The 14,125-nt window shown below is 44.9% G+C and overlaps 1 protein-coding gene across 1 annotated transcript; it reads right to left on the bottom strand.

The window, feature by feature from the left end:
* Positions 1–2,985: 2,985 nt before the first annotated feature.
* Positions 2,986–4,310, bottom strand: GSC2 (goosecoid homeobox 2). The gene is made up of 2 exons (XM_030583432.1): positions 3,892–4,310; positions 2,986–3,305 (listed from the first exon to the last, which is right to left on the bottom strand). The coding sequence occupies exons 1-2, from the start codon at positions 4,117–4,119 to the stop codon at positions 3,201–3,203; spliced, it is 333 nt and encodes a 110-aa protein (XP_030439292.1). The 5' UTR covers positions 4,120–4,310; the 3' UTR covers positions 2,986–3,200.
* Positions 4,311–14,125: the final 9,815 nt, after the last annotated feature.

The following is a 14,125-nucleotide window of genomic DNA, read 5'->3' as shown; positions in this document are numbered from 1 at the left end:
GTGATTCCGGGAACGCGAGAGCAAACTGCGGCGAAGCTGGTCTCCTTTCCCGGTTTGCTCTCTCGTTCCCCGAACCCCCAAGCAAGCAGGTCTCCTTCCCTGCGGTTTGCAGGGTGGTTCGGGGAACGCGAGAGCAAACCGCGGCGAAGCTGGTCTCCTTTCCCGGTTTGCTCTCGCGTTCCCCGAACCCCCCTTGAAGCCGCCCAACAGCGCTGCAGTGTGGCCACATCTAACACCACTTGCAGCGCTGGTTGCTGTAAGTGTGGCCACTCTGCAGCGCTGGCCCTATACAGCTGTACTAATACAGCTGTAACAACCAGCGCTGCAAAATTTTAGATGTAGACATGGCCTGAGTCTATAGATTCCCTACAGCTGGCTGCCAATTCTCATCCTATCATGCCCTTGTTCCTGAACAATAAAAACCATCGACAGAGTGAAGGGAACACACCTGAGATTCCTGCCAGAACCACACAACTGAAAGTAGACCTAAGACAGTAGTATATTTATTTATGTACTGGCTTTGTAAGTCACGGATGGCAGGAACTACTGCTTGGCAATACTGCACTGGTGCTAAATACCTTGGCAGGGCAGAATTCAACTGGTATTTTTTCATAAATTTTGATGGAAAATGTCAATGTTTATTTTTAAGCCTGTTCTCTATTTTTATCCATTTCAATTTCCACAGTTATACAAAATTATGGTTTTAAGCTATTTTATTTGGATCTATTTACATTTTCACAGCTGCAGGAAGTCTGGAGGGTCAAACAATCATTATTTATTGACAGAAGACTGAGATATACAAAGTTAAAACTTTACAACCGTTAAAACACAAATTGTCTGCGTCACATGTCAAAATATACAAAGAAAATATTCTTAAATTAAACTTAAGTTCTCAGGCAGCATTTTCATTCGCTTTATCCATCTGTAATTTTTGATTATTATCAATGGATATATTTTTTCATTGACTTGTGTGTGTTTGGTGAAATTGACATTTACTGATAATCTAATCCTGCCACGCCTATATATATCTTTGAAAAGATAAATATTGCATTAATGTTCAATTCATGCTTTTCAGGCAGTTCGCTTGGGGAAAACAGATTAGCATTATTTTGCCTGTATGTGTGTCCTATCCTAAAACAAGATTACAATTCCTAGCATTCAAACACTGGATATGTTATCCCCTAGCCGTGCCCCCCCACCCTGGCCGGCGCTCCCAAGTTTCAGGGCTACGCTGTTCAGCTGCAGACCCCCAGTAGAGCACATTCTCCACCAGAATATGGCATCACTCAGGATTAACTCAATACCCTTGTGCTGAAAATTCTACACTGGCGTGTGGCTCTTGGTGTCAGCCCGGCAGCACAGAAGGAAGGGAAAGATGCTGTGGAAGTGCAAAGTGTTATTTACAGTGACTGAATCTTTGTGGACTTAAATTAGTAAAGTTACTACTTTTGTGAGGAGCATCATGTTTGGCAGGTTTGATGCCAGGGCTCCAGTCCCTGTAATAACTGTCTCCCCCGTACATTTATTTATGAACCTTTATTTTACAGACAGCTTGAAAAGAACTCCAGCAGCATTTACTGCACACATACACACACACAAAATTATCATGGAGGGATCCAAGCCTAAAAATGAAAGGGAATCTGTCTGCAAGGAATAAAACATAGAATGGGGATGGAAATCAGGAACGATTCTTCAAAAGCTGACTGGTCTTGTAGGACATGGCCAATTATCATCCTTAGAGAGACATGGTGGGTGAGGTAATATCTTGAGAGACAAGCTCTCGACAGCAGAAGTTGATCCAATAAAAGATATTGTCTCTTTAATATCCTAGGACTGCTATTGCTACAACACTGCAAACAGTTATCATCCTTAGCACTTACACAGCAGGTGGGGCACCACATAGACAGTTCTGAGGCTGAAACTTTCCTCTGTGTTGTTGTGAAGCCCAATGCACCACTCCAGACCTCAAAGCAAGGTCTTAGTGCATGAGAACCGGAAAGTGAAACCGACAGATCTAGATTAATTATCCAAGCTGAGTGAAACAAAATAAAAGGGAAACAATCAGCTTCTCTGGTGAAATACACCCTTCTATCGGTAGAAACTCTAGTAGCTACCCATAGCAGCAGGTGCTGCTTTTCCTCTGCAGTTCTACAGTTCAGTTTTCATTTCTCTTTTGCCATTTTATTCGGGGTTGGCAACTGCTGTTGCCCCATTCTGGGCAACCCAACCCACTCTGCGAGCAGAGCAGTTGCGGAGTGGTCCGTCATGGAAAGAGAAGATTGCTCAGTATACAAATGGCCTTGTATGCACTAACAACCAACTGTACTACAGCCATGAGTGAGCACAGGTTAGTTGAAGATGTTAGTTTGAAAGCACTAATAGTACATTGATGCCCCCTACTCTGTACATTAATTTATTTTGAAGAATGCAAATAGAGCCTTTGTTAGTTTGTTTAAGGAATGAGTTGTTTAAGGAATGAGTTGTGTAATCAGTGTCCACCTTGACCCTGAAACGCAACTGTAGACACCATAATGACACTGTAAAAACAATCAGAGGGGTAGCCGTGTTAGTCTGGATCTGTAAAAGCTGCAGAGTCCTGTGGCACCTTATAGACTAACAGACGTATTGGAGCATGAGCTTTCGTGGGTGAATACCCACTTTGTCAGATGCATCACCCACAAAAGCTCATGCTCCAATACATCTGTTAGTCTATACCGTGCCACAGGACTCTTTGCTGCTTGTAAAAACAATGTAAACCCCAGGCTGTTATCCAGTATGGTCTCCGAATCTACTTTATAACAACAAAACAGGCACAACGCTATCTGTACAGGAACAAAGACAAGTTGAGAGAAATCTTTCTCCATCATCCACACATGCAGCTAGAACACTAACATTGAGGCAAGCTCTATCTACACCTTTGGCATTTGGCAAGTTTTCAGCTTAAGCTTTTGAGGAACGTGCTACAACTCGTTTGTTTTATTTGTCATGAGATGAACTTTTTTTGGATGAAAAAGCTAAGGACTTGAAAATACCGCACCTACCTTTACCTGCCCTTTATCTCATCGAATCAGAAGATTCCCTCACTGCTTTCCCTTTCCAGACCCACTCCTCTTCCATCTGTCCAACCTCGCTGCAAAACCAGTGGATCAGGGCAACTGGTGCTTTTCACAGTAACCCTGTGAGCCTTTAGTGTCAGTCCCTTAGCAGTTCTCCTCCGAGGGTTTCTTGGTGCCTTGAAGGAGCAGAGCTGAAGCAGAAGCTCTTTTCTGATGCCTCCACTTGGCCCGTCGATTTTTAAACCAAACCTAGACATTTAATAAAAGAAATGAAACATTTATCTCCAGCCTCCGTGAAACGGCCCAGCCCTGAAAGCAATTGGCATTTACAACTTTGGATTTTACAGCGTGATGGGAAGTGCTAGGATTTGGCAGTATGCTGTACTCTGGTTATAAAGGCTGCTCCTGCACAGGTAACTCAGGACAAGAGCCACCTGAGGACTTCCTCCCTGGAATTCATGTTCAGTTACTTTCAAGGTGGGCAGATGAGCCAGGAATCCCAATGATAAACAAAAGTGTTCTACAGAACATGAAAATGTTTGAAAGCAGGGCAGTGACCACAGAGTTAAGCGGTGTGTGCATGAGAGAGTGCCTGTGAGTGTGTCAGGCCATAAAAACAATGGGTGAGTGTTCTTCTACACACATCCATTGTGTACTGGCCTTATCCTATGGCTTATGGAATTTACAATGTGTTTTTTCAATTGCACTTTGAGGTGCTACATCTGCAGCCCCCTGAGGGAGCATAAAAACGGCTCCTGAACCAGATTCCTCTTTATTTTTTTTAGTAAACAAGGGCAAAAACTGTTTTGATCTCTGTAGTGTGGAAGAATCTCACCTCTACTCTCTCCTCCTTCAAATGGATGCGGTTGGCCAGGTGCTCTCTGGTGATAACATCTGGGTACTGGTTCTGGTTGAAAAGAGCCTCCAGGGCCTGTAGCTGATCTTCAGTGAAGATGGTCCGGTGCCGACGGGTCCGCCTTTGGATCTGATGGAAGGTCTGCAGCTCGTTCTGGCTCCCATGAAGATTCTTACATGCCCTGGCAGTGGGATGAATTAGCCTCATGGGCCAGGGGAATCTGGTGTCTAATAAAAGGAGAGTTAGAATTTACCAGTTTGATTACAGAACCAAAACAAAGCGTTCTCTGAAGAAAGGCCGGCCCCGCTTCAATTCCATGTAGGCCTAAGTTGGGGCTGCTGTGGAGGCAGCATACTCAGACTCTGCTTGAGCTCCTCTCGATGATTCATGATGGATCAGAATTGACTGGCTTGGGACAGAGCCACATTCAGCCCCCTTGGATGAAATGAAAGCATGGTTGCCATGATGTGAGGCCTGGGATAGGAAACAGTGATTGACTGGAATCCTCTAGGTTCCAGGAGAGGCATAGAGTTGAAGAGCAGAAGGGACCACCAGATCATTTAGTCTGACTTCCTGTATATCACAGGCCACCAACACCTCCCAGCACTTGCATACTAAACTCAACAGCTTGGAGGAAGGTATTCCAGCCCTCAGGATACTAGACGACTGTGTGCCACAGGCAGAGAACAGGAGGGACTGAGGTGCACCAGTACCTGAGGCCTCTGCGATGGCAGGGAAAGGAGATGCACCCAGATGTCCTAGCAAGCAACCTGCACCCACACGCTGCAGAGGAAAGTGAAAAACTCCCAAAGCCCTTGTCAATCTGACCTGGGAGAAAATTCCTTCCTGACCCCACATGTGACAATCAGTTAGACCCTGAGCATGTGAGCAAGAACCAGCCAGTCGAGCACCTGAGAGACAGAATGCTTGGTGCCACCTCAGAGCCCTGGCCAGCCCCATCCAGTGTCTCCTCTCCAGCTCTGGGGCTGTCCCAGATGCTTCAGAGGAAGGAGACAAAAAGAAGAAAGAGGAAAAGACAAAAAGGATCCAAGGATTCCACTTGGGAAGGGCGAAGGAATTCTGGCTATGTTCTCCTGGTTTACTGCCCAGCTGCAGTATTGCCAACCACAAGCATTAAAATGGCATGAGTCAGGCTCCCAAAAACCATGAGACTGGATTAAAAGCTACAAGATGGTTTAATATAATAAATCTGGGATTCTTTTTATTTGTTTTGTGGTTTATTAGCCTTCGGGATGCACTTGGACCACATTTCCAAGCTTTTTTCTGCAATCAGGGAGCAAGAAACAAACTTTTCTTTTTCCAATGAAAGGTGAGATTTCCTAATTTCACGAGCTGGGGTTTTAAGAAAAACACTCAAAGTCATGAGAGTCAGCAGCACTCCAGGAGGGTCCCAAGCTCCATTCTAGCAGATCCACCCCTACCCTCGCCACACAACTCAAGAGTATATCCAAAAAAGCTAACAAGATTGAACGGGAAGTCTCTCTCTCTCTTTCTCACAGAATTCAGGAGGATTGTAGAGCGCTCTCTCAAGTAACTCTGCAGAATTCGAGTGGTATCAAAGGGGAAGGGGGAATTCCAGGAAGGGTCAGGAAAGACCTTCCAACCTGAGCTGGGGTTAACACTGCCCATTAGGACTTGGACAGCAATCTCAGCACATACACCAGTGTCTGAGGGCTGCTGGCCAAAAGCAGGTGGGGGAGCAGGGCCGGTGCTTCCATTTAGGGGACCTAGGTGGTCGCCTAGGGCACCAGGATTTAGGAGGGCGGCATTTTGTGGCTCTTGGCGGCAATTCGGCGGCGGGAGGTCCTTCCGCACTCCGGGTCTTTGGCGGCAATTCTGCGGCGGGTCCTTCACTCGCTCCGGAACCCACCGCTGAAGTGCCCGAAGACCGGGAGCGCGGAAGGACCCCCCAGCTGCAGCATTGCCGCCGACGACCAGGAGCGCAGAAGGACCCCCGCCTAGGGTGCCAAACACCCTGGCGCCGCTGCTGTGGGGGAGGCAGTTCTTGACCTGTTTTTCGGAGGTCTGCAGAAACCTCCCTGTGAGGCAGATGAAAAGGAAAACAACAGGAGAAAAGGGAGCTGGCCCACAGAAAACAGTGATGCTGTCAGCTTTGCTTCCCCACTGTGAAATGTCACCAGCTTCTGTGGCTGATGCAGGGCAGTGCCTTCATCGCCAGGGGCTTTGGGTCTTTACTCCCAGAGAGCTGCAGTGGAGTTTGTAAAGGCTAAGGGCCCTCTACTGCGAGGTAATGAGCACTCTCAGCTTTCCCTGAGGTCACGGGGAGCTCAGGGTGCTCAGAGCCCTTCAGCCAGCAGTTGAGATGTCACAGGATTGGGTCCATGGTCACGGAAGAGTAAAGGAAAGAAACATCAGACTGGACAGCAAATGTTTGCCTTTGTGGTCATGATGGATTATGGGACTGGCTAGATTACAGCAAGAATCCGCAGGTGGTTTTGTGGTCCCTGGTAGGAGAAGACTGTGCCAAGTAATGCAGATTACACTAGCGTTTCACATCTAGGGTCAAGTATCAGAGGAGTAGCCATATTAGTCTAGATCTGTAAAAGCAGCAAAGAGTCCTGTGGCACCTTATAGACTATCAGATGTATTGGAGCATGAGCTTTCATGGGTGAATACCCACTTCGTCGGATGCATGACAGGACTCTTTGCTGGTTTCACATCTGGACACTCGTGTTGTGGTCTCAAGTGAAACGGCTTTGGTAGTCTCTATGCAATGGTCCATGGAGACTTCTCCGTAGCACAAACCAAACTCCGAATGTTATATGAGTAAGTTCTCCCATGTTCACATTCAAATTAATGGCACGAAACTGACAGTCATGGAGAGTAATGAGGAAAAAATGCCTTTTCCTTTGGTCGGAGCTTGTATCTGCCATCAGATCTGTGAGTCCATTTTGGAGGATGCTTACCAGTGAAAAACAGTTTAAACCCAAATGTGGGAGACTCCATCATAACTACTTGTAACTAAGAAATCTCTGCATGTTCTTTTTTCTTTACTGTGCCAGGAATTATACAACAGCTCTTCCAGAACTAACTGATATAGAAATATAACGTTTTTTTTTACATATAATGAAACGAAAGTGTTATTACTTAAGTCACTCCCCTAATAATGAACCAAATCCTGTATACTTTACTGAAGATTTACTCACTGGCTACAGCTTTTAGCCCAGTAATGGTGTTTAGTTCTTATACCAAGCTCTTCATCTTCAAAGTGCTTTACAAATGATAACTAGCCATTTTAAAACTATGGTTACTCTGTAAAAATATAAAAAATAAATTATTGCTAATAATCTAATGTCTTAAATGTATATAGCACCTTTTGTCCCAAAGCACTTGACACACACAAACTGAGATACAAATTCCATACATGAGCCACTTTATCCGCCCTGAAATGCAGCCACTCTTGGCGTGAACTACAGTAAACAGGCCCTGATTCATCTAAGGACTTCAGCGTACTTAACTTTAAACACATGCTTAAATGCATATCAGTCCTGTACAAACAGCAGGCTCAAAGAGCAATACCCAGCTGTAGCAGGGATGTAGTCTGGCAGAATCTAGTTACCTGAATTAGATCAACATCTCTCCTGTTGGAACAAATGCCATAGGTTCATTGATGACTATCAGAATTCAGGGCCTTCCTTCTTTATCTTAGAGAGCAGCAGCAGCCCAGTGCCACGTTTAAACAATGTTGGGACATTGATACAATACTGCCTTGGAAAGAAGTGTGCCAGCTACTGAATCACCTACATTATATCCTGCAACACTCGCACTGTTCTTTGGAGCCCCGCATCTGAGAACTGACCCTTCCCAACTTTGCTGAGGTTGAGGGCTAACAAAATCCCAGGGCATGTGACAGGGCTGCAGGCCACAATGCAGTAATGTCACTATAGTCCCAGGTTTTGCTACCCTACTGTGTCGGTGCCCTCGTGAGTGCCAGCTGCAATGCCCCCTGCCCTGCCACCTATGGGATCCACACAATGACTCATAAAATAGGAGAATACTTACCTAGCCAATTTGAAGAATCCTGCAGGGAACGGGTGCTTGCATGAGAACAGCAACAGCAGCCGCACCCAGCAGCTTCCAGTTCTTCTTCCTCCTCCTCCTCCTCCTGCAGAGAGCCAGCAGCGATGGCCTCCAGCCCACACAGCCCCTTGGGCTCACAGTCCAAGATCCCCTGGAGACAGAATGGGACCAGAACCTGGGGACTTCTCTCTGCTGGGCTGGAGAGAATGTTCTCGATGGTGAACGAACATTGCTTCTTGAGGCTTCTTCTGCTGAGCTCTGTGTCCAGTGGGGCTTCTGAAGACATCCTGTTCCCGGAACTGTAGTTGTGGCACTTGGCAGCTCACATTCAGCAGCTGAAAACAGTGGGGCTTGCTCTCTGGGAGAGACCTAACTGTGGCTCCCCAGCAAAAAGACGGCTTACGCTTGGATGCTTTTTAAACCAGACCAGTGATGCCAGACAGAATTATTGTTTTGTCTTCTCTTTAAAGCGATTGTCATTCTTGCACCTGGGATTTTTATTTTATATATACACATACATGCCTTCCCCCGCCCCCCTCTTCTAAGCTAGCTGCTTTACAACTGAGGCCACCCTAAGTTAATATATATATATAATCCCTTTGGAAATAAATCCGTAAACCCCCCTGCAAATAAAATAAATTCTAACTAATCTTGGCAGCTTTGTGAGGGGTTAGTGTGGATCTAAGATTTAGGTAATCCTACAGAAATGACTCCAGAAGGAAATCTGATTTCTCCATCTTGAGTGTAGATTTGAAGGTGGGTATGATCTCCATTGTGTTGGAGCCTCCGATCCAAGGCAGGAGGAGAATAGCTGTTCTCCAGCCCACAAATGGACCAGAGGATTAACTCCTTAAAAGAAGCAAATTATCCCTTTCTCTGGCCAAATGAAAGCTTGCCCATCAAAAGGAAACTGTCATATCATACAATATGAGTGAGGGAGGGGAGCTGAGCTTGGCGGGGGAGGGGGAAACATTTTTAGCAGCAATGCAGCCCTTTGTTAGGTGAGGACTCCCCGTGACTGCTGATTTATTTTCTGCTCAGACCACAGGAAATTGTATTTTTCCCCACTATCCAAATAATAACGATACTACAGATACTGTGTATGTATATAGTATGCTTCATAGGAGGATCTCTAAGTGCTTTATAAAAATTAATTAGGCTCACAACACTCCTGTGAGGTAGGCAAGTGGTATATAAAGGGCTCAATCACTCACCATTGAGGTGCAGCCACCTATGAGGTAGAACTTGTCTGCTTTATCCCAGGGCATAGCCACACCACATTTGAGTTGAGACGAAGTGAAGATGAATACTGAACTGCAGGGAGAATTTAGGGAGCTAGACACTCCAGTCGCTCAAGTTGGGCCATGACACCAGAGTTAACATTCTATTCTTACAAAATATGCCATGGGATCTTTAATGACCAGGATGCAGTCAGAGCCTTATGTCCAGTATTGTCAACCATGAGCATTCAAAAATCACATCACAGTCCCAAAAATCATGAGATTTTACAAGTATTATGTTTTGGGTTCTTTTTATTTGCCTTCTTGTTTTTGAGCCGTTGGGGGGAAGGTGTCACATTTTTAAGCTTTTCTCTACAGCCCTGAGGGCTAGAAATTTTACTTTATTAAATGAAAGATGGGATTCTTACAAGATAACTTGACTCCAGGAACTGACGGTTTAAGAAAAATGTCAACTATCACGAGGCTTGCAATACAATCATAAGAATTGGCAACAGTGTCTCATCTAAAAATAACACTGTCTGTAGCACTGTGTCTCCCAGACCATGCCAAGGCATTGGGTGAATAATAGGTAAGAGAGAAGAGTGCTGTCTAATTAATTGTTTCTTGAAGGTCTCCCGTCTAGATACCATGGCAGTTTGACCCATTTAGCTCATCAAAACTAATGGGATCAAGGCACAAGATATGGCCACAGACAATGAGCCAATAGTAGTTCTTTCCCAAAGTCTCTCTACTTTTTTCAGTATCACCTGTTACGCGTCAAGTGTTCTCTTTTCAGATGCTTCTAGCCCTACAGCTTGACACACAAGGCCAGGGATGGGATCCTACCTTCATTTGGCCTTTTCACTTCCTAGAGTCTGTTGCGTTTGGTCATGGATGGTGTCACTCTCTTCACACATCTGGAATTCGATTTGCTGTTCCATTCTGTCACATCAGCATTGGAGAGGGGATCCAGGGACTTAGTACTGTGTCAATGGTGTCAGATTAGGTGGACCCAAAAGGGTTAAGGCCCCTTTGTGGTGTGTTGTTGGCATGGGGCCTCATCACCAAACTAGGATGAGCCAGAGGGACTGGGGACCCTCAGTATCATGTCAATGGTGCTGGAATCGTCAACCCAGATTAGGTCAACCCAGAGGTCAATTTAGTTACAGAACAGTGCTGGAACTGTTGCTGCACAGCGGATGAAGCAGATGACAGATACAATGGTCTTATTCTTGTTTTGCTATTGGGAAACATGAATAAGCTGGGATCGAGAGAAAGTTAAAGGTGTTTATCCACTTTAAATTCTTTTTGTTCATTATGCAGCAATATAAAGTCACTTAAGAAATTGTTTTCTCCATCATGATGAAACAGCTGTAAAGATCTTCCACTTTCCATTTTCTTAGTGATGCTAGTAGGATCCTTATACAAACTGTTGAGCTGTGTCTATGTAATTATACTAATCGAGCAGTTAACCAGGCCTCTCTGATCATTAGCTTTATAACCAAGTTCCTGTGTAACTCATTACTTGGTTTCAGTGTCCCTTTATTACTGCCTTTTCCAGTACAGGTATATTTCACCTGCCGTATAATAAATAAAAGTACACTTGATCACAAATATTCTCATTGCTTCACTCTCACTATTTCCTTCAAGTAAATATTAGCAGAACCTCCTTTCTTCTCCTAACAGGACTCTCCATGGGAAAAATAGCACCTCGCACAAGGTTTGATTAACATTTTGATCAATTTCCTTTTACATACAACTTTGATCCACCAAAACAAAGCCTGTATAAAGGCCAGTTCCTTATATTTTTTTCAGGCAACGCTATATGATGTCTTCCTATTTAGTGCCAATATTACAGTTCACTGACTCAAAGCAAATTGGGTAAAGGAGAACTCCACATCTCAGATGTATTAAGAGTGGTTAATATGATCTCTCCTGGCCATCCTGTGACATATTTATGTGAAGGGCTGAAGAAATCCTCCCCTCACTCCTTGGATTCTCTTTTTCTCCTGTGTGGGGTGAATACATTTTCACTTACGAACGAACACCTGAACTTCTGGGTAATTCTGTATAACAATAATTCACATTTCTGGGGCCATGTTTGTTACAGTGCACTTACATTACGGGCATCAACTTTTTGTTTTGAAATATTTTAAAGTCTCCTGAAGTGCAGGAAAACATTAGTGAGAGTGAGCAGCATATTGATCAACAGTGCAGGGTCCATTCCTGCAGACTGAATAGGCAGAGCAGAGTGTGCAGTACGCAAACCGTTGAAAGATGGTGCCAAATGCAGACGGAAGCACAGAGATTGCTGGGATGTGAAGCAATGCATCATGGGGCATTGGGGCAGGACCCAGGATGCCCTGCCACCCCTCTGCCTTCCTACAACTCTTAGCGGCAGAAGAGGAAGAAATGCTTTGTGGGATAGCTGCCCAGAGTGCACCGCTCCAAATACCACTGCAAGTGCCACAAGTGTGAACACACAACTGAGCAGGCAGCTAACAGTGTGAACACACAACAGCAGTTTCCCTTTAGCGCTCTTTGAGCAGCGCTGTTAGTGCCAGCACTGTAGCTCTGCCAGTGCAGACATACCCTCAGAGTGAGTTTGTTCTGAATGGAGGGTTCCCCAAGTAAGAGAAGCCCACTAGCACTACCCTGGGAAATCTGTCCATGTTTGAGCCTCCTTGAGAGCCACTCCATCCACATACCTCTTTACTCTCTCTACTACCCGTCTGTCTCCTTACTCTCATCTAGCACCGACTTTCTCTCTGAGTCTCCTCACTACCTTATTGCTGACGGAGTGAAAACCTTCTCCTCTTCCGCTCCTGATATCTCAGGAAGTCTCCCTATATCTTTCTGCCAATTGAGCCTCCCTTTCTTTTCAAATCTCACTAGAAAACACCTGTCTCGGGTATATAAGTATCTTCGCTCCTTTTCCTTTCTTTACCTCTTAATAGCCTTCTCCCTCTGCTACTCTGTATTGGAATCATGTATTATAAGAACTCTGTTCTTTAATTCTGTAAATATACTGGGATTGGAGTGAGGGGAGAATTTCATTGTGCCCTTCTGACTTGGTCAGGTTTGTAATCAATGGAAATGATCGGAGTATGGAACAGCTTCCAACTGAGGAGAGATTAAAAAGACAGGAACCATGCAGCTTGGAAAAAGGACGACAAAGGGTAGATATGATAGCACTCTATAAAATCAGGACTGGTGCGGAGAAAGTGAATAGGGCAGTGTTATTTATCCCCTCACATAACACAAGAACCAGGGGTCACCCAATGAAATTAACAGGCAGCAGGTTTAAAACAAACATAAGGAAGTACATTTTCACACAACACACAGTCAACCTGTGGAACTCATTGCCAGGGGATGTTGTGAAGGCCAAAATTATAACTGGATTAAAAAAATTAGTTCAGTTCAGGGCCATCAATAGCTATTAGCCAAGATGGCCAGGGATGCCACCCCGTGCTCTGGGTGTCCCTAAGCCTCTTACTTCTATATGCTGGCACTGGATGACAGGTAGGGTGACCAGACAGCAAATGTGAAAAATCGGGATGGGGGTGGGGGGTAATAGAAGCCTATATAAGAAAAAGACCCAAAAATCAGGACTGTCCCTATAAAATCAGGACATCTAGTCATCCTAACGACAGGGGATGGATCATTTGATAATTGCCCTGTTCTGTTCATTCCCTCTGAAGCACCTGACACTGGCCACTGTCAAAAGACAAGATACTGGGCTAGATGGACCATTGCTCTGACCCAATATGGCCGTTCTTATAGTCTTACCTACTTTACACAGGATGCAAGGCAGTGGAGAATCAGGCCCACTGTACAGGCGTTTGTTTATTATTAGAAGTTCCCTTATACAAAACACTGAAGCACAGAACAAACACCAGGAGAATCTTGCCCAGATACTGCTCTCAGATGTACGGATGTCAATCTGGACTAAAGGCACTGAAACTGGTGTAAGTGTGAGCAGAATCTTACCCTGGGTGGTTTTCGCTGTAAGAATCATGCCCCCTAAAATGGATTAATTCCTATTTCCCGTCTGTAACAAAGGGCTTCTTTCCCCAGCTTCCTCTTGCCGTCCCCGCCTTTCCACCACCCAGACACCCACGCTTAGCCTATTAGTATCTCTGCTGATTGCTTTCTTTCATTTCCCCCATACCTTTCACTTCAGAAAATGGACTGGTAATACTTCTTTTATCAAAGAATTATGGGATTTAGCACGCAGATCTTACAAAGAGACTTTCGATAGCGGCTGGTAATCAAATCCCAATCGGCAGACACTTCTTTGCACCCTGTTACCGGCAGGGAATAAAAGGAAGGGATTATTGATGTTGTGTTTACTGAGCCTCTCCGGAGATAAGATCTCAGGGCTATTTCATATGAGAAAAGAAAAGGAAAATAAAACAAGAAAAAAATAGACAAGGGGGGAACAATGTAGATCTAGATAAAAAGAAAAGAAACGGGCTCTTATCGCTTTCTTATTGGTTAAGGAGATTCAAAAGCCATTATAGAGGATTAACAAAAAGGTTAATCTGCTTTAGTCGTTCATTTGTCAAAAGTGAATTTATAGGTTTTAAAAAACCCTCCTATGGGGAAACTAGAGAAAAATGCCCCCTTCCCTCCCCTGCCTTCTGTCAACAGCACAAGGGCTGTTTGAGCCAGATTCACACATCATGAACACCACCAGCCCCTGGGCCTGATTCTGCCCTGCCTTGCACCTTGTGTAGCCATTTACACCTGTGGGAAGTGGATGTACAATGCCACCACTAGCCCACCTGTGAGCAGAGAGTTCTGACTTGGTACCATTCTACCCCTCACTTTGCACAGGTGTCACAGCTACACAAGGTTCAGGGCAACAGAGAATCAGGCACGTAGGGCCTGAGTCTCCACTCACTTATCCTTGGTTTACATTGGGGTAA

The sequence above is a fragment of the Gopherus evgoodei genome, chromosome 13 (assembly GCF_007399415.2).
Source record: "Gopherus evgoodei ecotype Sinaloan lineage chromosome 13, rGopEvg1_v1.p, whole genome shotgun sequence".
In the NCBI taxonomy this organism is placed as follows: Eukaryota; Metazoa; Chordata; order Testudines; family Testudinidae; genus Gopherus; species Gopherus evgoodei.
The sequence above is the reverse complement of the archived record's forward strand: the minus strand, read 5'-3'. Positions and strand labels throughout refer to the sequence as shown.